Source organism: Schistocerca americana, chromosome 3 (assembly GCF_021461395.2).
Source record: "Schistocerca americana isolate TAMUIC-IGC-003095 chromosome 3, iqSchAmer2.1, whole genome shotgun sequence".
Classification (NCBI taxonomy): Eukaryota; Metazoa; Arthropoda; class Insecta; order Orthoptera; family Acrididae; genus Schistocerca; species Schistocerca americana.
The window spans coordinates 855,046,833-855,073,750 of record NC_060121.1 but is presented as its reverse complement, the minus strand read 5'-3'; the positions used below and the strand labels follow the sequence as shown (position 1 = coordinate 855,073,750).

The 26,918-nt window shown below is 37.4% G+C and overlaps 1 protein-coding gene across 5 annotated transcripts in view; it reads right to left on the bottom strand.

Annotated features, from left to right (window-relative positions):
• Nucleotides 1–26,349, bottom strand: part of LOC124606662 (CCR4-NOT transcription complex subunit 7) — a 129,438-nt gene extending 103,089 nt beyond the window's left edge. The window contains exons 1-3 of one of the 5 annotated variants that reach the window (XM_047138669.1): nt 26,129–26,349; nt 25,255–25,366; nt 459–582 (exon numbers count right to left, since the gene is read on the bottom strand). In XM_047138669.1, the coding sequence (XP_046994625.1) occupies nt 459–582; nt 25,255–25,350 (220 nt within the window). In that variant the 5' untranslated portion in view covers nt 25,351–25,366; nt 26,129–26,349. Of the gene's footprint in view, nt 1–458; nt 599–25,254; nt 25,367–26,128 lie in introns of those variants that run through there. The other 4 variants (XM_047138670.1, XM_047138671.1, XM_047138672.1 and 1 more) reach the window with 4 other exon arrangements.
• Nucleotides 26,350–26,918: the final 569 nt, after the last annotated feature.

Genomic DNA, 26,918 nt, shown 5'->3' with positions numbered 1-26,918 from the left:
CTTCTAAAGCACACTAAGTGTAGCCTTTGTATCATTGTGACTGCCTCTGATACTCACAGCTTCTGTTTTGTCACACCAGTTTTTGGCCTAGCTCATACATCCATCAAATTATCAAAACAGTCTTGTGCAGAAAAGTACAAACTTTTATAATAATCTGTCAGCCTGATTCAATTATGTAGTTTTCTTTTTTTAATGACTGGAGAAATGGGTTGTTTTGCATCCTTGGTTTAGTCAGCTGTGCATTTAATTTTGGCGGTAAACTGATCAGCCATTTCACGACATCACAAAATCAAACAGATCAGTATCTAAATTCTAAAGATTAGTATGCTTACAATGATAACTTTTGTTCTTTTGGTGATTTGGTACACTATTATGTCACATTTCTTTCAACATTTTATTATGTATGGCAAACTGTACAAAGTATGATTAATAGTTTTCTTTTTTAATTTTTTATGTACCTGTAGCTGTGGGCATGGCAGTACCGCACCCCAGTTTCTCCAGTAAATGTGTGGCCCAGTTCACATTGGATGCCTGAACCAGGCTTCCGAGCTTCTCTTCCTCGCACTTGCTGAACAGCAGAATCTTAAAAACCAAACAGCTACTGTCAGCAAGGAAAACAAAGGTTAACAGTATTCCATAGAGATCTGAAGAAGACTATTACCTGAAACTACTAAAAAAAATTTTTTTAAATGAAAAGGAAATAGAATGTGCAAGGACTCTGTGGCACTGATACAAACCCATCGCACAAAAAAATGGCTGACCAATGTAGCCATGCCCAGATCATGCCAATTATACAAACACTGAAGGCAACTGATGCACAATTTGCCATGTCACAATACTAACAGCTGTTAATGTAACTAATGAAACAAAACATTTAAAAGGGCTCCTCCACAACTGACATTTCAGTTGTAAACTTTACACATAAACAAAATAACACAAAAACATCTAGCCTCAAATAGTGAGCTCACAGACTTATTACCAGTAACTTAATTAAGTGCAACTTGTTTCTTTCAGTGAAGGATGGATTACAATGCTCAAAGATGAGGTAAAAATTATTGCTGGTGGTTGAGAACTGAAAACTCCATACACAGACATTTACACTCACATGGCACATAGCGTCACTTATACGAGTAATGATTTCACTGGGCCAATTCAGAGAGGATGTAATGAATGCTAACTTTCAAGAAACTGGGTTAGAACTGCACAGAAAGAACAGAAAGCAAACAGCAGGAAAAGCACCATGTGGGGATACAAACCATCACTGCCTAATTTAAGCAGTACATACCTTCACATGGAAAATAATACCCAGACAAGCTAGTTTATGAATACCCAGCCAAAATAAAAGACATACAAGCAAGAAAGACACAGGCTTCCATCCCATCACACCCAACTCTCAATTATGAACTACAAGAAACTTCCTCAATCATCAGATAATGTTCTACTAACTACTTTTTCGTAAGTGTATTTCATCTTATGTCTTAGTGATAAAACTGGGGAAATCACAATACAGATAGGAACAAAACTGCATCACTTGTCTTTCTAGACCACATCTATAAATGAATCTAGAGTTAAATAAAAGAGGTGGGCATCTGATAACCACCTGAAGATTTTATTCAGTACAAAATCAAGTCACAAGCAAGTCCATACCGGTGTCATTGAACTAAATTCAATAAAATGAGTAGGCTTTTGTTTTCACGTTAATCCACACACCAAGCCACACATTCTCATACATATTACAGAGCTACAAGAATACTGGGAAATTTAGGTGGACATTCGGCCCTCAACATAAATGATGTCACTTACAATTACAACTTCACAATTTATTATGAACTACAAACAGTTCCTATGAAAGAACAGAACCAACTTCTTTGTAGCTGCCTATATCAATGCAAATGAGTCTCAAACCACAAATGTGTGTGTGGTTTTCTACATATTCTCAAGACTGAGGTAAATTAGCATGTAAATTCACAAATAAATCTAATAACCATAATTATCTTGGCACAAATTATGAAAATCTTAATGAAGCTGATTTGCAAAGCTAAGGACAAAACAATCAACTGAATTTGGACTATTTGATTCAATATGTTTCAGTTCTGCACGATTATATACTAACTATCAACACACTTGACACAAAAATGACAAGTAATAATTCCACCAAAAAGTATTCAGAACCATTATAGAAAGGGAAAGGTACACCTATCAATTATGTTACACAGGCAACAACTTATTTCACTAATTCCTATACACATGAAGATAACTGCTAGCTTTGCAATTACAGAAAAAAACACGTACTGCAAACTAAAACACTGGACAATATCGTAACAACAGTACATGCAATGACCAGTGTATTGCCCTTGCAGCTCGTCTGATGTTGGAAAAGGAGGAAAGCTGTTCTGTTCAAGCACTATTGTTAACTCTTGTTTGGTTGTCAATGTTTTGAAATCATATTCTTATCTCTGAATGCATACTGTCATAGTACTAAACACTGACTAAACATCTTATAGAACTGTTAGAGATGAAAGAATACTCTCAAAAAAATTGTGCAAGTAAAAAAAGTTAAAGAAAATAACAACATTGTTCATCAATACTTGTGACAAGGGATTTTCTTTGCAAATTAAATCTAAGTGCCAGATAGAACAACGCCAGTCTGAATCAAATCTTTGACCACAGTTTTTTACCAGTCAGGAACTGTCATTAAACATAGATCCTACACTTCGCTGATGGAAAGTTCATTATACAGTCATATTTAATTTGTATAAAATCACAATAATAACCTTGAATCTGAAACTACTGTTGCAAGTTTACTTGCAGGAATCTCTTCACAGTACTGAAGTAGTAATTTTGTCATGAAGTTGCACAGATGAGCAAGTTAACAAAAATGGTTTTGGATAGACTTCTATCCAAATGAAATGTCTTGACAGTTTTTCAATTTCAAAACCACAACATCAAACAATGGAATGGTAAAATTCTTACCTCATTTTCAGATTAATCTTCCCTTTTTATTATTTGATAGTGCAAGAGAATATTGGGGGTGTGCTACCATGACAGTAGTTATGACATAGTACTATTCCTTATTACCTCTTGGCGTGCTTGTCAGTATCTCCTGACCCCAATGTAAGGGAGACAGTACACAGTTCCTTTGTCCCACGTCCCTACCACCCACGATCGTGATGTTCTTCACAACTGCAATCATTAGTAAAAGGTTGAATAAAAATCATATCACATAAAAGTAGATAAGGAAACAGACTTCCCCATACTCAAATAGCATTTGCTAATCTTGGTAGCTGTTCTGAAGTGTTCATCAGTGGCAGTTGCCACAAGAAAACTGAAGTGTGGTTTGTCGGTGATGAGCTGCTGCTGTTGCTTCTTGATGATGATGACTACAACAGTGAGGAGAGACACTGAATACAATGATCAGGACAAGGAGTGCCACAGTCGGGTTGTTTGCTTGAATGACTACAGCTTCTTGTACCTATTTCAAGTCAATTATCATCTTCTCACTAACACATGATCCTGGATGGAATGTAAGAATACCCTCTCTCCACCTCGTCCCAGCACACTCCCCAGCAGCACTTCACTGTCCCCCACTCCTACCCTACTATCACTAGTAAATACTAATTTCTGGATCTCGTGGATGACACAACGAGTTGGGTTTCATATGACCGTTCTTTGTCGACACTAAAGAGATTTCCAATCTCTAGAAAGGTCTCAATATGAAAGCATAAAACATGTTCCAAAATCCTACAACAGAATGTGGTCTGTGACACAGGCCTATAGGCACATGTGCCTCTTCAACAATTTCTTGAAAGTAGGAGTAACCTGAACACTTTTTCAATCATTGAATGCTTCATTCCTCCAGTGATGTACACAGGCCGTTGCTAAAAGAGGAGCAAGTGATTTCATAGACTGTATATAGAATCATGTAACAATCAGATCAGTTTCTTTCCATTTGTTCAGTGATTTTTGTTGCTTTTCTACCCCACAGTCATTAATTGCAACATCTGTCATTTGATATTTTTGTAATCACTGAAAGGAAGGTTGACAGTACTATCCACCTCAGTAAAACAATTTTGAAGAAAGAAATTTAGTATTTCAGACTTCTCTTTGTCATCCTCTGTTTCGATAATATTATGGTCACAGAGTGTCTGGACATATGGCTGTGATATGTTTACTGACATATTATAAGATCAAAACTTCCTAGGATTTGCTGTTTGATTGGTAGACATACTTTTACTTTCATATTGTTGATTGCTTCATAAATGATTCTCATTATGATAAATTAGGCTTCATCAAATTTTTATTCATTTTCAAGCATTTGACAATTTGTAGTGAAGCTATCTTTGGTCTGAGGACACCTTTCTAACACAGCTGTCAAAACACCATAGGGACCTCCCATCCCTCCACAACTTTGCTCAGCACATACCTGCCCAAGGCACAATATGAACGCCTGTTGTTGACTACTTGGGTAATCTGAAATATCCTTTGTGTCTTAGTCAGAAGAGATCATCCAAGCTTCTCTACATTCCTACGGAACCCATAGCAACTGATCACTAATACCCAGGTCTCCATTAAATGAGTCAGTCAAGTTTGTATTATCTCCCCCAATGCTACATAACATGATAAGCTGGCACCACAAAATGGTGTAGTGAAACTCTTACAAGAGAGTTTTATCCTTATGATCCGTGGCTAAGGTATTACAAAATTCTTTGAATACCTTCTTCAGGAGCAGTAACATGTAAGAGGTGTGATCAAAGAGTAAAGCAAATTTTTGTTTTTATTGACGAATCTTTATTTATTCAACAATATCAACTTTGTCCCCTTAAAAGTAATTCCCTCAGATGTAACACTATTGTGCCAACACTTTTTCCAATCTTGTAAGCATTTCTGGAACTCCATTTTCATTATGGTGTTCAGCTCCTTCAGCAATTCTGTTTGTATCTCATTAATGGTGGCAAAATGACGTCCTTTCATGGTTCTCTTCAGCCTCGGCAATAGAAAGAAGTCACATGGAGCCATGCCCTACGAATATGATAGCTGAGGCAACATAACAGTTTTGTTTTTTTGCCAAAAAATTATGCACACACACTGAGGTGTGAGCAGAAGCATTATCGCGATGCTGTTTCCACGACTGGTTTTACCGCAGTTCTGGTCTTTTTCTTCAGGTTACTTCATGCAAACTGCATATAACTTCCAGGTAGTACACCTTATTGACCATACAACCATAAGGCATGAACTCATGGTACACTATCCCATGGTAATTGACTACAACAGTGAGAATAGCCTTCATGTGACCTAACTTGTTGATTTTTTTTTTTTTTTTTTTTTTTGTTTGACACGTTCCACTGGGACAACTGGGACTTAGTTTCATCATCATACCAATATACCCCTGTTTGTCACATGTCACAATCTTCTTTACAAGTTTAGGATTGTTGTCGACTTCATTCAGCAGGTCCTGAGCAATGTCTGCGCAACATCATTTTTGGTCGAAATTTCGGAACAAACTTTGCTGCTACATGTTTCATGCTCAAAACATTCAAAAAATTACTTGGCGTGAGTCAGGGACATGCCAAAATCAGCAGCAATCCTCTCCGATCATGATTTTCTTTACTTCTTCCACACTGTCACCAGTAATTGATGTGCTTGGGTGTCCAGGGTGCTCGTCATCTTCAATATCTTCTCAACACTCTTTGAATGTTTATACCACTCATAAACCTTTATCTTAATCATACTAGATTCACCAAAAGCCACAGTCAATATTTCAAATGCAGTCCATTGAATGTAATTCTTTGATCCATCTTTTTCAAAAGTAAATTCACCAAGCTCTTCAAAACACGTATAACTTTCCGACAATCAACAATAAAATAAATATTCAAAACAGCTGAAAATGCAAACATGTGTACCAACAATTTAAAAAAATTTGCCCATATATTTAAAAAATTCCTGTTTTTTTTATCACACTTTGTATGAAATGAGGCCTAGATGCCACAGCAAATTTTTAAAAATGAGACCACTGTCCCTCAGTTTAAGTTCAATTTCAGTAAAAACTTTATGGGTAGTTCAATTCCATACCAACTGTTCACTCTGGAGATAACTTTATACAGCTACTGTCTGCCCATTTCTCCAATCTTTTAACAATGAGTTGCATTCGTTGTGCGATGGTCTCAATGTTTCAGGTTGAGCAGAAAACAGGGACATTGTCTAGTGAGCACTACACAGGACTTCTAACTGTGGCCAGTATCTCACTGCCCACTACTGCAGATAAAATAAAACAGAATCCTGAAGAACAGACAATATTCCAAATCTCAAAACAGACAGGAAGAGATGAATGAGGTATGTTTAGACAGGAAGGACTCAGAATACAGGAAGTCAGCCACAAAGAACCTATTTAGTGGAATTCTAAATTTAGTAAGGAAAGTTCGGGCAGAAGGTCAACAATTTAAGACCAAATACCAGACACATTGCTTCTGTCGACAGGTACACAAAAAGGGATGAAAACTTTGCTAGCTTTCGGAAGAAATCCTCTGATAACCTAGAGTACAAATAGGTAACACATGGTGCGCTGCAGCTCACCATCTCCAATGGCCCCTGTGTTGCAAGTTTACCCCATGAACCTGCCTCCTCCTAGCCCCCCCTCCCATCCTCCAAGCCTGTAGCCTTCCCCTCCAAGCCACTAGCTACCTGTCCCCAAACCCCTCCCACTTCCCATCTCTCTCTCTCTCTCTCTCTCTCTCTCTCTCTCTCTCTCTCTCTCTCTCTCTCTAACCACCCCACCCATCACAATCCCCACCTCAGACCATCAGCTGAACTGCAATCCCAGAATCTGTGTCCAGGTGGCACAATATACACATCTGATCAAAAATATGCAGTGTGTCCACAATTTGCCTTTATAAAATCTTGAACTCTGCTGGAAACACTTCAATGAGGTGTCCAAATGTGTGTGGAAGACTGGCACCCCCTTTTCCAAATAAGCCAAAACCAAAGAAAGTGGTGAAGCTGGTCGCTGAGGTTTGGAGTGAAGCTGACATTCTAACTCATCCCAAAGGCATTCCACTGAGTTCATGTTGAGACTAAGCAGGACCACACACTTCAGAATGTTATTGTCCATAAGCAGGTAATGTTCTCCATGCATGCCCAAACCCAAACACTTCCATCAGGAGATTGCCACAGAGTACAATCTTGTTTCTAGTGGAGTCATTCTTTATACCATCTCATGTTGTCTTTCAGTGCTGACTGTAGGAATGTGTGGTTTATGAGAAGCTGCTCAATCATTGTTCCCTATTCCTTTTAACTTTCTATGCATGGTCCTTGTGCTAGCTGAACTGCTGGTAGCACTTTGGAACTTACAAGTGATTCCTTCGGTTGATTTCTTGTGATTTTCTACATCAATCCTTCCTAATGTTCCCTGTCTGTCAGTACATGAGGTCCGCCTGGTCCTGGTTTAGCTTCGGCTGTTCCTCAGTGTTTCTACTTCACAACTGCATCGCTAACAACTTTGGGAGCTTTAGAAGAGTAGAAATTTTCCTGAAGGTAGCTTTGGTGTGTGTGTGTGTGTGTGTGTGTGTGTGTGTGTGTGTGTGTGTGTGTCTGTACATTCTCTAGCTCATCAAAGGCTCTCTTCCAAAAGCTAGCAAAGTTTTCATTCTTTTTGTAAGCCTATGGGACAACTCAATGCCTCCACTATTTGGTGAGTGATCTCCTTAATTCCTAAATATGTTGAGTTCTCTAAAGATGTTAACAGATGCCACTCTGCCAGTCTCAGGGTCATTAGCCCCAACAGCAAGATGTGTTTCACATCAAACACAACATTACAATTCTCAATACTTTGGTGTACATAGCAGGGTTTGTGCTGGACAAAAATCCTTCTACCGACTTGAAGTATCTACACAATACACAAAAGGAAAATGTTACTGATTTTACAAAATTATACCACCCAGAACGCAAACTGCCAACTGTAAGCTCTACAAATTAAGACAACTAAAGGATGGTGCCATCTCGTATTCCTTGGGTTGATTTCGAGTATGGTTTGGCAGATATTAGGGCAGCACGATATCAAATATGACTTCAGGCACCTACCAAAATGTATCATAAATTATGCAGAGTCTCATATACAAACTATACATTCAGATTTGTCAGTGTTTATGGCAAGCCACGTGAATTACACATTATAAACTATTTGCTTTATTAATGAGTGATACATGGAGTACTCACAATATTAAACTGAAGCAACAGTCTGTCATTGCTGACCAAATGAATACCAACTACTGTCTGACAATATGAAAATACTAATGCACACCGTATACTACTGTTATTCTGCACTCAAGCAGAAAGTGGAAATGTTCCTCTGGAGAAATGACAAAGGCAGCTATTTTAGTTTGAATGAGGCATGGAAAGGACAATGGGGGTAGAAAACCCAAGTTATGAATGGAGAGAGATCTGCGGGGAACAGAAAGTCAAAATTTTTATCTCCCGACAGTTACGATTATGGTAATGATCTTCAAAAGATAGCTTATATACCTTTTCATTTATTTTCTTGTTTGATGTTTTCCACAGATTTCCAGAATCATTCCACACGAAAAACACAATATTTCCAAATAATAAAATACAACCATTGTTAACAGTCAAATTAACACATTTTGCATTCACAGTACTACCTATTATTATTACTATTATTATTAATGGTGGTGATTTTGAGGTGCTCAATGCCATGATTATCAACACTCTTGCTGAATAAGAATTTAATGGTGTAAACAGACATTATTCACAAACAAACATACTGAGGACATTGCACAGACACACATTAAAACCAGTTTGATAACGACTGACAGTACACCCAAACATACATTAATATGTAATAAATAAAATTCATGGTAAAAGTGGGTAAAGATGTTGCTGATGAGGTCTTCAGTCTGAAGCCCACTTTGATGCAGCTCTCCATGCTCCTCTATCCTGTGCAAGCCTCATCATCTCTGAATAACTACTGCAACCTACATCCTTCTGAATCTGCTTAGCGCATTCGTTTCTTGGTCTCCCTCTACGATTTTTACCTACCTCACTTCTCTCCAATACTAAACTGGTGATCCCTTGTTCACTCAGAATGTATCCTATCTACTAGTCCCGTCTTCTAGTCATGTTGAGACACAAATTTCCCTTTTTCCTAATTCTATTCAATACCTACTCATTAGCTACATGATCTACCCATCTGATCTTCAGCATTCTTCTACAGCACCAAACTTCAAAAACTTCTCTTCTCTTTTGGTCTAAACTGTTTACTGTCCACGTTTCAGTTCCATACATGGCTACACTCCATAGAAAAAAAAAAAAAGAAAAAAGATTGTGCGCCATTGATGGTCGGGATGCCCCAGCCAGAGAAGTTTGACTGCCGGGTTGCAAGCCTTATTTCAGGTGACACCACAATAGGTGACTTGCATGTCTGTGATGATGAGGACAATACAACACGCAGTCTACAAGTGGAGAAAATTTCCATCCCAGCTGGGAATCAAACCCGGGTCCACTGCACCATAGGCAAACATGTTACCACTCAGTTAAGCAGGCGGACACTTTCAAAAAAGAATTCCTAACACTTAAATCTATATTCAATCTTAATAAGTTTCTTTTCTTCACAAACGCTGCTCTTTCCATTGTCAGCCCACACTATATCATCTCTACATCGGACATCATCAGTTATTCTGCTGTCCAAATAACAAAACTCATCTACTACTTTAAGTGCCTCATTTTGTAATGTAATTCCCTCAGCATCACCTGATTAATTCGACTACATTCCATTATTTTTGTTTTGATTTTGTTGTTGTAGATCTTATACCCACCTTTCATGTCCATTCTGTTCAACCACTCTTCCAAGTCATTTGCTGCCTTTGACAGAAATATGATGTCATCAGCAAGCATCAAAGCTTTTATTTCTTCTCCCTCAACTTCAATTCCTTCTCCAAATTTTTCTTTGGGTTCCATTACTGCTTTCTCAAATTACAGAGTGAATAACAATGTGAATAAGCTACAACCCTATCTCACTCCCTTCTCAATCACTGCTTCCACTTCACGCCTCTCAGTTCTTATAACTAACTGCCTTCTGATTTCTGTACAAGTTGTAAACAGCCTTTCATGGCCTGTATTTTACACCTGCCACCTTCAGAATTTCAGAGTACTTCAGTCAACATTGTCAAAAATTTTCTCCAAATCTACAAATGCTATAAACATACATTTGCCTTTCCTTAACCTATCTCTTGTTCTAAGACAAGTCGTAGGGTCAGTATTGCCTCATGTGTATCCACATTTCTTCGGAATCCAAACCAATCTTCCCTAATGTCAGCTTCTACCAGTTTTTCCATTCTTCTGTAAAGAATTCGTGTTAGTATCTCGCAACCACGACTTATCAAACTGATGGTTTGATAACATTCACACCTGTCAGCACCTGCTTTCTTTGGAATTGGAATTACTACATTTTCCTTGAGGTATGAAAGTAATTCACCTGTCTCATGAATCTTACACACCAGATGAAAGAATTTTATCATGGCTTGCTCTCCCGTGACTATCAGTAAGTCTGACTGAATGTCATCTACTCCTAGGACCTTGTTTTGACTTACATCAATCAGCGCTCTGTCAAATTCTCCTTGCAGCTTCATGTCCCCCATCTCCTCTTCATCTCCACCCTCTTCCATTTCTATAATATTACCTGAGAGTTCATCTCTTTCCACCTTTTAGTTTTCCCTTTGTCACTTAGGACAGGTTTTCCATCTGAGCTCTTGATATTCAACAGGTGCTTCTCTTTTCTCCAAAGGTCACTTCAATTTTCTGTGGGGCTAATCCGTATCACTTCAGGCAGGAAGGTTACCTTCATAGTCCCTGATGTTATTGACTTTAGCATATGTTAAAATTCAGGAGTAAGTATGGAACATGATTTTTTTTTTTTTCTTTTTTTTTTTCGCCAAAAAAATTCCTGCCCCAAAATGCAGGCCTCCAATGATGACACTGCGAACACCATTATGAAGATGCGAATTTCAGAAAAAAAATTTTAATTCTGTATCTCTGTAACAGTTCTAGATATTTAGTTACAGTTTCTTTTATTTGACAGATAATTGCTTTATGATTACAATGGTATCCTCTGTTTTAACATATCTGTCGAAGTTCCTTTCCTGTCGCCTTTTGAATTTTTTTTATAATTTACATTTTTTTTTCAAAAATGCCCATCCAGAGAAGTTAGAATTTTTTCTGTTGATTAGTACCATGTAGTACTACATTCTCTGTAAAGGAGAGCTTCTACTTTTAAGTTGGATAAGTTTTATTTTAAAAAACCATTTTTTAACTTTCAAGGGTAGTGTATGCCTTCACTGAAGTTGTTTCTTTTTTTTCGTTGTTGCAGTTATCTCTTACAGTTTGTTGTAGTTTCTTGTCAGTTTCTTTGTCGTGGTTGTTCATCGCAGGTTTCTGTATTATAGTTGTTCAGTGCTAAATTGTTTACTGAAGAGGCTTCTAAGAAATCTGAGATCATCCAGTGAGTTCTGTGTTTTCGTGAGGAAATTGCCAGTTGACACACAGTTGCAGTGTGTTTTGTGAAAAGGACTGTTTGAAATGTCTTCTGACTGGGGCCACAGGAGAGTGAAGTGTGCTGACTATTTATATATCCATAAAAAGAGTGATAAATAAGACAAACAAAATAACAGACTTTGCTCAGGATGGAAATAAGTGTTCTCATCCGAAGACTGTGTTTGAAAGTGAAGATGTTTCCAGTGACGACTTCTTGTGTTTTAAATGTTTTAACAGCATAACAACAATGATAGTATCTGAACAAGATGAAGCCTCCTGTGGTGCAGATAATGCAATTTTGCATCAACAGAGGAAAAATTAAATACCCTCAATCAGTCAACTGAAGTAGGTGTTAGTCCTGTTAAGAAACCGTGATCAGTGAAGTTGAGTCATAAGCTCTATGCATCAAGAAAGTACAGAGAAATTACTAAAACTATGGATAAATACCACAGTCTAACATAACAGTTGTGACACTTCGCCTCGATTTTGTTGCCTACCGCGCCAGCAGCGCCCCAAGCGGTCAGTAACTTAAACTGTGAATTGGGCGCGATCGTGAAAGCGAATAGTGGTTGTTTATTTTGATTTATACGATGGTTTTTACAAGTGGGAGCATTTGTGGCACAATAAATTGCAGCAACAATAGGTAGAAGACACCACAGCTGTCTTTTTTTAGGTTTCCTAAGGATCCTGACAGATATATACTATCATGTTACTAAACTGAATCGTCAGGATTCACTTGCAAAATACATGTGTGCAATGATTAATGTTTCGTTTTAGGAGCAGAAAATGGCTAGTTAATAGCAGACGAGAATACCTTTTGAAAAAAGACCAAGCTTACCTGTATAATAATATTAGGTTTAGTTCACTACATTTCGAACAAAACCAGTTCATGAACGCAGGCAATAATAAACTCGTGTGGAATGCAGTACCCACGCTGTTTGACATCCCAAATAAGCCACCTCAACTGACGATGAAGGGGAAACTGCCACAAAGATTCGGCAATCTATCTAAAGCTGTAAAACAGTCCTACGACACAGAAGCAGCCAGATCAACTCTCCATGGATCAGTGTCAGATTCGTGTGAATCGTCAACACAGACCTGCTTTGACGATAAAGTGGTTAGATTAAGTGCAGTTATTCGTGTCTTACAAAAGCGTAATGTTTAGTACGTATTTCATTCACTTCTGTTATTAGTCACTTAATTTTCCTTGCTTCCTTCGTGTGATGACATTATTTTGTTAGCACCTTGTTCACTGACAGATTGTCTGAAAATTATTCAAATATTTGGTTTTGCGTGAAATGTAATGTAATCAGCTCATTATAATGTTTTCAACATATTTCTCCCACTGTTTGGCAGTTACTTGTCCAACTTATTAGAATATAAAGATGAAGGTCGTACTTGTGGCAACAGGCGACAGTGACAGACACAGTAGGTCTACAGAACGATAAATGAGCTGTCCATCGCTATTGCATGTAGAGGAACATATCTGTGCTGCTTACGTGCGAATCTGTGTGTTTATATTCTTTTGATATAAATGTGGTAAACTGCAATTCTATCCAACGTCACAGGTGTTTCTTCACGAATGTGTTGTAGCTTGCCACTCGATTCATGGTTTTTGTCCATACTTGCCCTTATTTTGGAATCATTTTTAGAACACATATACCTTCTGATACTAAACAAACCACTGGAGGCAAGAAAATAACTCAAATATTTCGTAAATTACATAGGAAATGGTTGGAAAACAAACATTATGCTTACTACGCGTCTGATGTTCACCTTACTCTCCGCTTGGAGCGCTAGTGTCGCTCCATCTGTCAAACGGTAACAATTTTTACAGCAGTGAGTGTCATGACTGTTATGTTAGACTGTGATAAATACACTGCAGCAAAACTGACCACTCTCTTCAAAGTAGAAATTCCATCTTCAGAAGAAAATGAACCAAAGTACTCTTGCACCTCTTTCCAGGAATTTTTCACAAACATCAATTCAGCAGTTGAATAATGTGCATCCTAAAGTGAAAAGGTGCCAGTTTTAACTATTATTCCAGAGACATTTTCAAAGAAAACAATTCTGAACTACATTCCATCAGTATCAAAGTACATGGTAGACAAATCAAGAAATGTGAAATCTGTAAAAGGAGTCTTAAGATCAGATCCCTATTACAGTCACCCTGTAGAAGCAGCTCAAGTTCAAATAGTGTAGTTATTTTATCTGGAAGATAAATGGGACTGTTCTCGCCAGAGTGCCAACAAAAAAGATACTATAACTGTAACAGTTGAAGGTCACAAAGTTGTGAAAGTGAAGAGGTACATGACTTGCAGTATTAAAGAAACTTTTGCAATTTATAAAAGCAACTATACAACTTCACATTTTGGAAGATCAAAATCTTATGCACTACGACCTAAGTGGGTAGTTCCACACCCACCTAGAGATGTCTGTTCGTGTGTGTACTGTGCAAATTTTGAACTTCATGGGGTAGCTTTAAAGAACTTACTAGGGCACTTGACCTACGACACCTTGGTTGGGAGTATGAAGTCATTAGTAGTCTGTGATGTAAAGCGAGAGACTTGGTTGTTTCAAGAATGTGGTGACTGCCCTGGAAAGGGAAGACTGTCTTTACAGACACTTGGTCTGGAAGAAACAGCAGATAACTCTGCAGAAATTACATATGTGACAAGGGAGGAAAATAAACTAATCAAGAAAACTGTTGCCTTTGACAGTTTCATTGATGAATTTAGTAAGTGGTCAGTGAAAGCAGTAACACATCAGCATCTGAAGAAACTGAAACAACAACACATTGCAGAAGTGAAAGGGTGTGTACAGGCTGAAGAACTATGTTTAGTGTTTTACTTTGAATTTGCTAAAAACTGGTCTGTAATTCTCCCAGAAGAAGTACAAGGGTATAATCGGAGTAATGACCAAATTACAATTTTTACAGTAGTGACATATTTTCAAAACAAGACCACAAGTGCTGCAGTTATAAGTGATGGCGCAGGACATGACTCGGCACATGCTTTGCTACCAATGTGCAAAATTCTTCAACTGCAAACAGGGACAGAGAAGATCATCATTATTTCTGATGGTGCTCCTAGACATTTTAAAAATCGTTACCAGCTGTTTGAACTGAGTAAGTACTTTGTGCCAACTGACTTGATATACAGTGCTACTGGTCACAGGAAGGGGCATTGTGATGGTGTAGGAGGCCAGCTGAGGCACCATGCTACAAAACAATCTTTCCAGTCCAAGTACAACTGTGATTCAGAATGCTGAGGATTTTATGAGAGTCATGAAATCTGACACATCCACAGCCCTCATTCTTTTGTCTAAAGAAGAAATTGAAGAATTCCATGAGCAGAAAAAAGGAAGAATGGTCCAAACAAAGTAATCCTGTGAAAGAAATTCAGAAGACACATCTTTGGACTCACAGTGGGCAAACTCATGGCATGCACATTAAAGAACAAAAAAGAAGAAATTTCGTTCGTTCAGCCAACCCCTCAGAAACAGCAGGATAATATTCAGATTCACAACCTGAGAAGAGGGATGATTGTGGTGTGTGTGTGTGTGTGTGTGTGTGTGTGTGTGTGTGTGTGTCACTGTGACTGGTGGATTGCAGAGATTATAGACACCAGTTATGAGTTAAATGAAATTGTAGTGAACTTTATGCTACCACATGGACAGCTGCTAGTTATAGGTTTCCAGCTGAAGGACAGCAACAACGCCATCAGTGTTCAACTTCCTGTTCACAATGTCTTGAAGACTGTTAAGTGCTCCAGTTCCTATTGGTTCAACAGGAAAGCATCACACTATATCAAAGGAAGATACTGAAGCAGTGGTACACATTTTTAGTTCACTGACTGGCTAATTTCAGTACAAAACAGAATGCACAGAAGTTGTATAAATTGAAACCTTTAAGTCTTTGGACCTTTCACATATGATGAGGAACCATTTAAATGTTTGAAAAATGAGCCTCTTACTCATCTTTCATAACTAAAATTACGTTAAATAAGGCTAGGTTTTGATTTTTATGAGACTGTTATGTGATAATGTGGTAATAAAACAGGTTTTATGTATGGCAAAAATTTCAATTGTTTATAAAACTTGTTCAACCTAAAAGCGGTAGCTCTCCTTTTCAGGGAATATGATACTAATCAACAGAAAAAAAAACAAAAGTCTATGGATTGGCATTTTTGCAAAAAAAGAAAAATCCATAAATTAGAAAAAAGTTAAGAACGCTGTGGTAAAAGAACTTTGACACAAGTCCAAATGGAGGATTTCTTCGCAAACATAAAGCAATTATCTTTGAAACAAAAAAAGCCAACAAAATATATAGAACTGTTACAGAGATACAGCATTTTAAATTTTTTTCCAAAATTCGCATCTTAAAAATGGTATTCGCAGTGTCATCTTTGGATGGCTCTATCTCCGAGCCAAAATTTTTTTGAGAGAAAAAAAAATATGTTTTCCTTACTTAGTCCTTCATTTTAACAAATGCTAAATTCAATAACATCTGAGCCTATGAAGGTAAGATTTTTTCCTAGCCTGCCTGAATTGATATGGACTATGCCATCGGCAGTATCCATCGTTTCCCTTGTGATACATGCTTCTACATCCTTACATTTGTCCTCTAACCATTCCTGCTTAACCATTGCACTTCCTGCCTGTCTCATTTTTTAGACTTTTGTATTATCTTTTAATTGCATTTTTATATTTTCTGTTATCATCAGATACAGTCAGTATCTCCTGTGTTATCCAAGGGTTTCTACTATACCTAATTTTTTTTTACCTATTTGAGTCTCTGCTGCCTTCATTATTTCATCTCTTAAAGCTACCCATTCATCTCGAATTTTATTCCTTTCCCTTGTTCTGGTCAGTTGTTATCTAATGTTCCCTCTGAAATTCTCAACCACCTCTGGTTCTTTCAACTTATCCAGGTCCCATCTCCTTAATTTTCTACCTTTTGCAGTTTCTTCAGTTTTAATCTACAGTTCTGCGGTTAGAGTCCATATCTGCCCCTGGAAATGTCTTACAACTTAAAATCTGGTTCCAAAATCTCTGTCTTATCACTGTACAATCGATATGAAACCTTCAGGTGTCTCCAGGTCTCTTCCATGTATACAACCTTCCTTCAAGATTCTTAAACCAAGTGTTAGCAATGATTAAATTATGCTCTGTGCAAAATTCTGACAGGCAGCTTCCTCTTTCATTCCTTTCCCCCAGTCCATATTCACCTACAATTTTTCCTTTGCTTCCTTTTCCTACCATCTAATTCCAATCCCCATTACAATTAAATTTTCATCTTCATTAACTATGTAAATAATTATTTTATCTTGTCATAGTTTCTTCAGTCTCTTGATTACCTGCAGAACAAGTTGGTATATAAAACTTTTACTACTATGGTGGGTGTGATCTTCATATCTATCTTGGCTACGATTATGCATTCACTATGCTGTAATCTGCATTACTATTTTCTTATTCATTATTAACTCCACCCCAGCACTACTCCTATTTCATTTTATATTTATAACCTGGTATTCACCTGACCAAAAGCTCTGTTCCTCCTTCCACTGAGCTTCACTAAGTCTCACTACATCGAACTTCAACCTATCCATTTCCCTTTTTAAATTTTCTAACCCACCCACACCATTAAGAGATCTAACAATCCACACTCAGATACATAAAGCATCAGTTTTGTTTCTCCTGATGCCGATATCCTCCTGAGTAGCCCCACCCAGAAATCCGAATGGGGGACTATTTTATCTCTGGAATATTTTAAGCAAAAGGCTGCCACCATCATTTAATCCTACAGTAGAGCCGCATGCCCTTGGGAAAAGTAACAAGTGTAGTTTCCCCTTGCTTTCAGCACTTCGCAATCCCAGCACAGGAAGGCCATTTTGGTCAATGTTAGAATAATCCAGACTGCTGCCCCTGCAGCTACTGAAAAGCCTGCTGTCCCTCTTCAGGAACCACACATTTGTCTGGCCTCTCAAACAGATACCCCTCCGAAGTGATTGCACTTTGGTACGGTATCTGTATCATTGAGGCACACAAGCCAATCCATCAATGGCAAAGTAAAGGAAAAGGTAAAGATAAGAGTAGATCAAAGCTAAAATAGCAATACAGAATGATGTGACAGACTGATCTCCTCACAAAAATAGATGAGCCATGTACAAAAATGGACGAGTCAATCTGGTACACATTACAACTGCTTCCCTGATAACTTATGAAAGAGGTTCATCTCAACAAAATTTTTAAAAGTTTAGCAACATCTGCTTTCTCACCAGATAAAAGTGATACCAAATTGCTGAGATATCTGTGGGTGCCGTCTTCTCAAGAAAGAATAAAGGCATCTGTAAATCTATAGTGTAAAGATGATGTTACATTGCAAGTATTGTTTGCTCTAAAGGTAGGTGTTGTAATGGTACTTGAATTACGTAACCATTACGGCACTTCAACTCAACTTCTCGATACCAGCAATGTTCTACTGTGTTTTTGTAGAATACTTAACATATTTCTGAGACAACATTCAGATTTGATTTCATTTTTGAAACATCGATATGTTTATATTGCAATGATATTATTCTTATGTGTGTTCTTTCTTTTGTCACTATGATCTTTGTCGTACTTGTAACTCTGAATTTTGGGCGCGTAACCGGTTAGCAGTTAGTTGTTAGAGTCGGACATTGAAAAAGTCAAGTGTTGGACGTCACGTTGGAAAGACGCATATTGTAGTCAGCTTATAAAATGTGAACTTTAACAGTGAGGAAGATGTTTTCAAGTATGTTTTGTATTGTGAAGTGATGTTTTGTGTGTTACGTGATATTGCAATAAAAAGGAAGTGTAACTTAAATTCGGAGTGCTGATTATTTTTTTACATCGCCATTGTGCTAACTTTGAAAGGTTTAATCTTCAAGAATGGCTTGTGAAGCGCATCTACAGAACTTTTGAACATAGCAGAATAAAACCTAGTCCTCTTTGCATCCGAGCTTGGAATCATCACCACCTAGATTTTCGACGATTTACAACGAGACCAGCGTGGGAAACACGAAAAGATGAGTGCCTAGTTTATTCATTGCTACATGAAATGACTTTAATAACTGTGCTCTAATGACACCTGCCACATAATAACTTTGTTGTTGCCCAAAAATGCAGTATTTAGCAGCGTGAGCAACACCACAATCATTATTAAATTTTGACCTTTGTTGTGGTAGGGTTGTTAGAATGTGGGATACGGGCCAATTTCCTATGGGTTTGGTGAGTGCTACTTCCCTGCATCTCTGTGGTTTGAAGGATATGCACCACGGTCAAATACTATTGGTTGTAGCTTGTTCATTGCCTTCAACCATTTGTCTTCTCACTGACTCAGTTTTCCTCCTTTATCAGCGAGATAAGAGCATGCACAGGGACAGGATCAGATCAACAGTGCTACCACTAATGCCTCTATGCCTTCATCAGCTGCTATAGTGTTGCTTATAACTCCCACATACCCTGGCACCCAACAGAAAAGTATTTGCCTCTCTTTGTTTTGAATGTTAAGAAAGCTACCTTCCAGGTTTTGAATCATGTTCCCTATTGGATGCGTTACCTATTTTATTCACAAATATCCTAACTGTATCTGATGGATAAATGACAGTTAATCAGTTTCAAATCTAATCATCATCAGAGACAGTATACTTTTCTTTCCATACATGTCGTCATGTAGCACTCACTGGGGTAACCTCAAAATCAATCTATTAATGAGCACTTTATAATGATATGAAAGGAACAATATACTGGTTCTGATGATGGCTCATTAGAGTCAAAACCGATTACCTGTAATATCTATCAACAGTGATTAAGACATTTGCACATGAAAGAATGTGTTTCAAATCAAATACACCAAGTGCTTCAGTTTGACATCACATTTCATTGGACGTGCTCCCACTATTGACCACAGGACACAAATTCAGAGCAAGTAATTAATTTCCTGCTAGTGTGACTTATTTTCTCACCTTCCTTTTGAATAGCATAAATTTATGCATCACACACAGTACTAATCTAAATGACAGAGTGACTTATTGAAAAGTGGCCACTTATTTCCATGGAATATTGCTTTCGATTCCCATAATCCACCAATTCTAGCAACTCCAAAGGCCACACACATATTCACAGCCATCTCGGAGGTACGAAAGTAATGAAATTTTAATGGGCTGGGAATCAATCAATAACTGATGCCTTGACTGATAAACCAAAACACTTGCAGGGCTTTATTTTGGGAACACATGGTACTCTTCCTGCTTGGGTCATCTGGAAATAATCATACATAATGTTGCAGAGTTAAAGACAGTGCAGCAATGTCCAGAATGTGCAGTTTTAAAAACTGTAATGCTTAGTGCAAATTTTTTATTATAATTCTTTTCAGCAAAAACGGTGAATCAGTTCTCTTTCAGCCAAAACGGTATATGGGTTCTGGTATATTAGGAAGTCCTCATCAGTGGACTTGAATATTTTACATCATAACTCGTCAAAGTACTAATGAACTTTTCAAGTTATTAAACCAACTTGTTCCTAGTGTGTGCAAACATAAGACCACAGTACATTAGGTGCAAGTGAATGATGTACAGCAAATTAAAAAATTAGCTTCCAATTCAGAAGACTCGAGACTTATGGTTTATTCCGCCATACTGATTTAGGTTTTGCTAGATCACTACAGGCAAATGCCAGGATAGTTCCTCCAAGCCATGGCCATACACCTGCTCTGTCAGAATATGACTTACATTTTTCTTTGTATTAAGCTGAGAAATCCTGTATGACTGTACAAGAGAGAGAGAGAGAGAGAGAGAGAGAGAGAGAGAGAGAGAGAGATTTTGATGACTAAATTGCCATTATTATTACAACTACCACTAGGTGTAAGTAGTAGTAGTAGTATTCCTCTGAACTTTTGAAAATAAATGGCACAAGATGTTGAAGACTATGTAAAAGATACAAGCACTATGAGGAAATCAAAATGTAGTTTCAGATGAGTAACACTAATTCCATTCTAATGACTTAGCCTGCATATCTCAGGGCAAGCAGCATCAGAAATCAAGGATAAACAGCCAATAAATAGGGATGTGAAGCTGGAACTACCAAAGCATCAAAAGGAAATGCAGATTAAATAGGCTCATGTAGCACAGCTCAGCAAATGTCACACCAAAGTTAAAAGTGTCCCAGAAAATATAAAGGAAACAATAATTTCACTGCCCAAAAAAATGGAAATACTTAAAGTTGTGATTCCAAATGTGTGTTTTGACCCGTGTTGTCATCAAGATGGCAGACACCCCCATTTCGGAAGTATATAATATGGTATCCCTTGCCTCAGTCATAACACCCACAAACAAACAGTAATTAACACCAATATATTTAACTCCAGCAATAAATGAAACTAACATGACAATGGGGGAGTAGGAGATTTTGGGTGGGGCAAAACTAAATATACGACAATAAGAGTAACAATGTCATTCTGAAACAAACATAAACCCAAACATCAACTACATGGATGTCTCAACATTCATAACCAAAAAATTCTGCAAACTTTTCTCGACATATACGGTTCAAATCCAGGTCACAATACCAGGAACTCAAACACAACTCAAAAACCCAGTATCACAAATTTCAATAGACCTACATGGCCTACAGTACCCAAAGCTAACTCAAATTATCAAGTCTGTTATCAAAACCTCCCACTTACCCCAACTATGTAAAACCAAGTTCAGTGTAAAACCAAGAAAACCCTCTCACATAGCAAATAACAAAACATAACCTAACAAACAATGGTAAACTAATATCCACAATACCTACAAACCAACACGATTACCAAACACTAACAAGAAAAGCCCCAAAATTTGTGCAATCCTTCACCACCACAAATTTCGATATATACAAACATAAACATAAATGCCATACATACTACAATAATTATAAATAAAGCCACAAAAAAATATTTATCAAGCAAGGCCACAGTCACATATAACTGTAGGAACTTGACTGCAGCAACAAACAATAGCCTACTACTAAATTTCTGCACCACATACATGACTGACAAAGAAAGTCAAATATTAAATCTCCATCCATAAAACACACCACTAATAAATCCACACAAACACACAAATCCTTCAGTGACAATACTGAAAATCAAAGTAACTCACTAATAAACTGACATAATCTCTTCCAATAACAACCTAACACACTGGACTCACAACATCAAATGGGTCACGAACATATCTAACAAACAACTTTGAAACATAAACATCCACCAAAAGACAGCACCACCGAATACAACAACAAACCGTCTACAAACATGAACAGACTCAAAAACGTGGTGCAACCATGACATCATATGACACTACGCTGTTATGTCACAGGTCAAAGGAGATTGTTGGAAAAACAACTTTTGGCTGATCCACGTAAACAAAGAATTTGGCTAATATGCCAAATAAATGGCAGCATTATATCTTAAAACTCTTGTGCAAATTCAGTTTTCACAAACAATACTCTCAAAATCAGAAGAGATAGGAAGTTGTGATCTCACAATAACACAACATAATGGGTGACAAGAAACAGGATAAGCACAGACACAAATCTGGTCTCGGCGAACTTTCATATACCGCACATTAAGTTCCGACTGTGACTGAACCCAAAGATTCTGTACTTCACTGATCCAATATTCATCTTTGAAATGAAATAATGTAATTTCTATAAACATTTTTCTTAGAAATGTGAAAATGAATTTAATTAATGGACAGCCACTGACCAAATAACGGGCATGAAATAGCCTATATAATTATCAGATATTCCACTAACTGATCAAAAACATATCAGAAACTCTGTTTATTGTTTTATTTCTGGGAATAATAAAAAAAGATACAAGGAGTAATGTATGAAGAGCTTGGGTCTCATTCACTGGCACTTCCATTTCAAATTAAAGTTTTCTGCGGGAAAAGTCTATACACTTGAGATTAAGTGAAGTGTTTAATACTGCTTGGCTAGTTCTCAACCATCTTGTCACCTTCTAATCTAACTTAGGAGTCGGACTGCACTATTGATCAGTCTGTCACTACAATCTCTATTGCAAAAACTAATATAAAGGCAAAATAAATATTGCCAGTCTTCTGGTTTCTTTCTATCTGTGCAAGTATGACACCAGACATCACACCCTCAATATGCTACAGGATGATGGCAACAATAGGTACTGCTAGGTTCCGTTTGACCCTGTATTTGCAGTAAGACAGAGACATTCGAGCAGCTGTTGCACTTTCTTTGTTCTCCATTATCAATTTTTACTTTTCAATGGATACAGATCAAAGATACACAATGGCTAAAACATTTTGTATAACATTTAATCACTCAGGAAGTGCAGTTATATCTAAGATTGCATCTGTGGAAGTCATCAAAATTAAGTAACACACTAAAAAATCACATTGTGTCCATATGGTTAATAGATTAAATTGTGTCAACAGCACTAAGTACAATACAGATCTCAACATATTATCCTTCAATGTGTTACACACACACAATGTAAATAAATTTAGATGAAAACATAGAGTAAAGCAATCTAACTACTGGGACAAACCCAAGCAGCCTACACAGAGTGCATCAAAGTTTCCCGTTGGACTTAACATTTAAAGTTTGCATCTTGCAGATGACAAAATACTACACAGCATACTTCTTTCTGTGATGTGCTAAACAAGTCCACATAATGTGGAAAATTAAGATAAAGCTACATACTGAGCCCCCCCCCCCCCCAGCCTCTGCATTTTTTATATTTCATGCATGGTATATGGACATAATATGTATCAGAATACCTGCTCATTGAGGACTTGTCCATTACCTAATAGGCCTATGGTTTTCCTGAAACTAAATTTCAGCTTTAGGCTTTATGATGAAAAATGTGCTAAAGTTTATGTATGGTATGAACGTGGACGTTAGGTTACATTACATATCAGTCTGTTACTACAACCTTTATTTGGCATTCAAATTTGTTGGCTTTGCCAACTCGCAACTACACTGCCTCCTTTCAACCTATGGCTAGCCTACAAAGCAGGCTATCACCACAACCATGATTTTAGGGAGGGGGTAATCCAATCTCGCGCTGTAACTGAAAATTAAGAAGTTGTTTTATTTTAAATAAAAGTAGGTAACTGATGTGGTAAAAGCAAAATGTCAGTACTGGAAAAGGAAAATGCCTCAATTAAACAAAAAACAACTTTTATTTGAGCACTATATCACACTTTCTGAAAGTCTCATTATTACAATTGGGAGAAAAATGTCGTGAATTAATGTTGAGAAATGCATGCCAGTTTCTGGCTTTGTGAAGAACATACACAGGATGCCAGTCATCATTCACAACACCTAGTTTATGAAATCCGTATTTAACAACCATCATTCTAGTAGATGGACCATATATTTTGGGAAACCAAACCATAAAATGTGTAACTTTGTTAATAGTGTGGTAACATTTGCAGATCTACATGTAGCCTGGGTGGATTGCATAAAAATTTATTAACAACACTGAATTTTAAATACAATTGTGAAACTGAAAACAAAGGATTGTAGTGTATAATGTACGCAATCAAACCATCTTGACAATCACGTGCCAAGTAACACATGAACTGCTTATTCCACACTCTAGAGATCAGATTAAAGACAAAATTCATTTACTATGTGGTTTTCCCCTTACTGAAAGAAAGAAAAAGCAGCAGCTATCTGAATTTCAAGCAATGACTCTGAATAAAAAAATTTCAGTGGCAAAAGTATTAACCAAAGTGATTTCCCTCAATGTCCATCAAAAGCAAGTAGCCTACATTAAGAATCTACATCCCTTCTACAGTTCACTGGGTTACTTCGCGATCATGTTTTACATGTTAAGTTGTACCAATTAAGCAACTAGAATGTCATTCACCATGCAGCAGCAATGTATCAGATCTGGTTCCACTATCCATATGTTTCATACACAAATATTAACACAAGCAGCATGCATTAGAAGCAAAGTTGCCTCTGACACCAAAATAATACTTTCCACTAATGACATATGCAAACCATCAAACTTACACTTCTACACTACTAGATATTAAGTGTATTAGCATCTTTTCTGATAGTAACACAAATACAGAGTTAACATACAAACATAAAAAATAAACTGCAAACATGATCAAAGGAAGCTTGAATAATACACTTCAAAACAACTGAGCCTCAAATTAAAAACTTAGCAGTGAAACTGTAGAATAACTAGTAACAATTTGATTTTAGTTTTACAACCTAGACCTGCTTCTGGACGCTCCAGAACAGCTGATCACAAATTTCCTTTGCTCGGCATAAACGCTACCCTTGCTCTTATTTGCAGCTTTTTGTTATCTACCTAGGTATATGCATTTGCAGTCTTCCACAATATTTTCTGTGGCGTACGCTTAGGAGGCGATGACACATGCCAAACGAACGTAACTCAAGGCACACTGAATAGGGACAAAAAATTACAGTCTAACGTCAAGCAGCGAATTTATCTACACACGATAATAAGCCATCGTTTTCCACAAAATTACACACCGTTTTAATAAATAACGCGGAGCACTACGAAATCTATGCAGATTATCAAATGATTTTCTTTTCAATGTATCACCACAATACCAAGTTCCAAACTTCCTGTCATTTGAGAAATTATGATACCCTACTGTAACATAGCGAAATTAAAAGTTCAGATTTTACCTTATTGTCTGCGGTAGAAGACTTCAAATGCTGGTGAGTTTCCTGAGGCACTTTCACAGTAACAACATTCACATCACTCCTACATATAACTTTCATTGGATACACAGTACGTCTAAAAATTAAACACGAAAAAAAAACACAAATCAAACTCAAATCATCTGGCTGTTAAACGAACTGAAATTGTACTGTTATGAGAAACTGACAAAAGATATTATTCAACACATCAAAATTAAATATGAAACTAAATGTTATGAAAAGGTTGTATACACACACATATATGCTTAACGACCGCCAAGTAACACTTGATAGCGAGCTCCACCAAATAACTACGGGGAAAAATTTTTAATGAGCGTATGGCCACCCAGATATGTAATCCCTAATGGGCTTAACATCAACAAAATAAGCTCGTAAAAAATGGTTTTGCGGTCAGTTCGACGTATCCACTCGCGAGGTTTTCCAAAGTTCAAATGATAATAGAAACATAAAATAATGCAAGAAATGAACACAAAGAACATTCCAGACGTGTTTTGTTACTGTGCCCTTCGGTCGTTCCTTTCCCATAGGTGTGGATAACGAAAATACAGGGAAAGCTTAACTACCACTAAAAAAAAACACTCATGTCCATACGTACTGTCCATAAATTTGCGTCTCTTTTAACAAACATCGTTAGATATATAGACAGCACGAAACGATTTCACTTCTTAAAACATACTGTCCTCTCACTCGTTAATAACATATGTCGAATCACGGCAGATAGATTAAGAAACGGTGAGAGCGTGTGTGAATAAGTAAAAGACGTACATGCCCTCGGTGCTAACGAGAATAACATTGTAACATTACACATTACTTGGGAAGTAACTAACGAATATTATACCTGCCATTGCAGAGCCGTTGATAAATGCAATCCAGAACTGTTTACAATAAACGCAAGAATTTATATCACTACTTCTAACACAAAACAAACACGTTTATCGAAGTGCGAAAACGGCAACGCAAGCACAACTCTCTTCGCGGAGCACTCCCCAAATTTACTTGATCACTTTCGCAGCTAGTAACCATAGGTGTTCGTGATCGTCAAAGCCCCTTGCGTATCCCAGAGATGTTAGATATGTGAGACAGCAGGCGGTAACTCCAATCAATCCTCTTGAATGTACTGCCACAACACACGGCCAAAGCGATTGTGTTACGATCTGTCTCACTTGCACTTGTTTCAACATATACACGGAAGAATCGCCTGCGTAGAACGCATCACATATTCTAAATGTAAATATGATGGACTGCTCATCGGACAACGTAGTCAACAGTCGTCAAGTGGATTGTATTTCAGACAAATAATTGGCGCATATCCTTGAGAGCAATAAATGCAGTGCAGCAATAAATTAAAATTCCTGGACTGTAACAGCACTAAGAAGCTCGAGTGTGTACAGACACACAAGGATTATGAGACGATCCTTGTACACTGACGTAACAAATGTCATAGGATACCTCCTAATATCGTGTCGGAGCTCATTTTTGCTGGCGCAGTGCCGCACCTCGAACTGGTACGGACTCAACAAGACACTGGAAGTCTCCTGCGGAAATATTGAGTCATACTAACTCTATAGCCATCCATAATTGCAAAAGTGTTGCCAGTGCACGATTCTGTGCACGAACTAACATCTCGA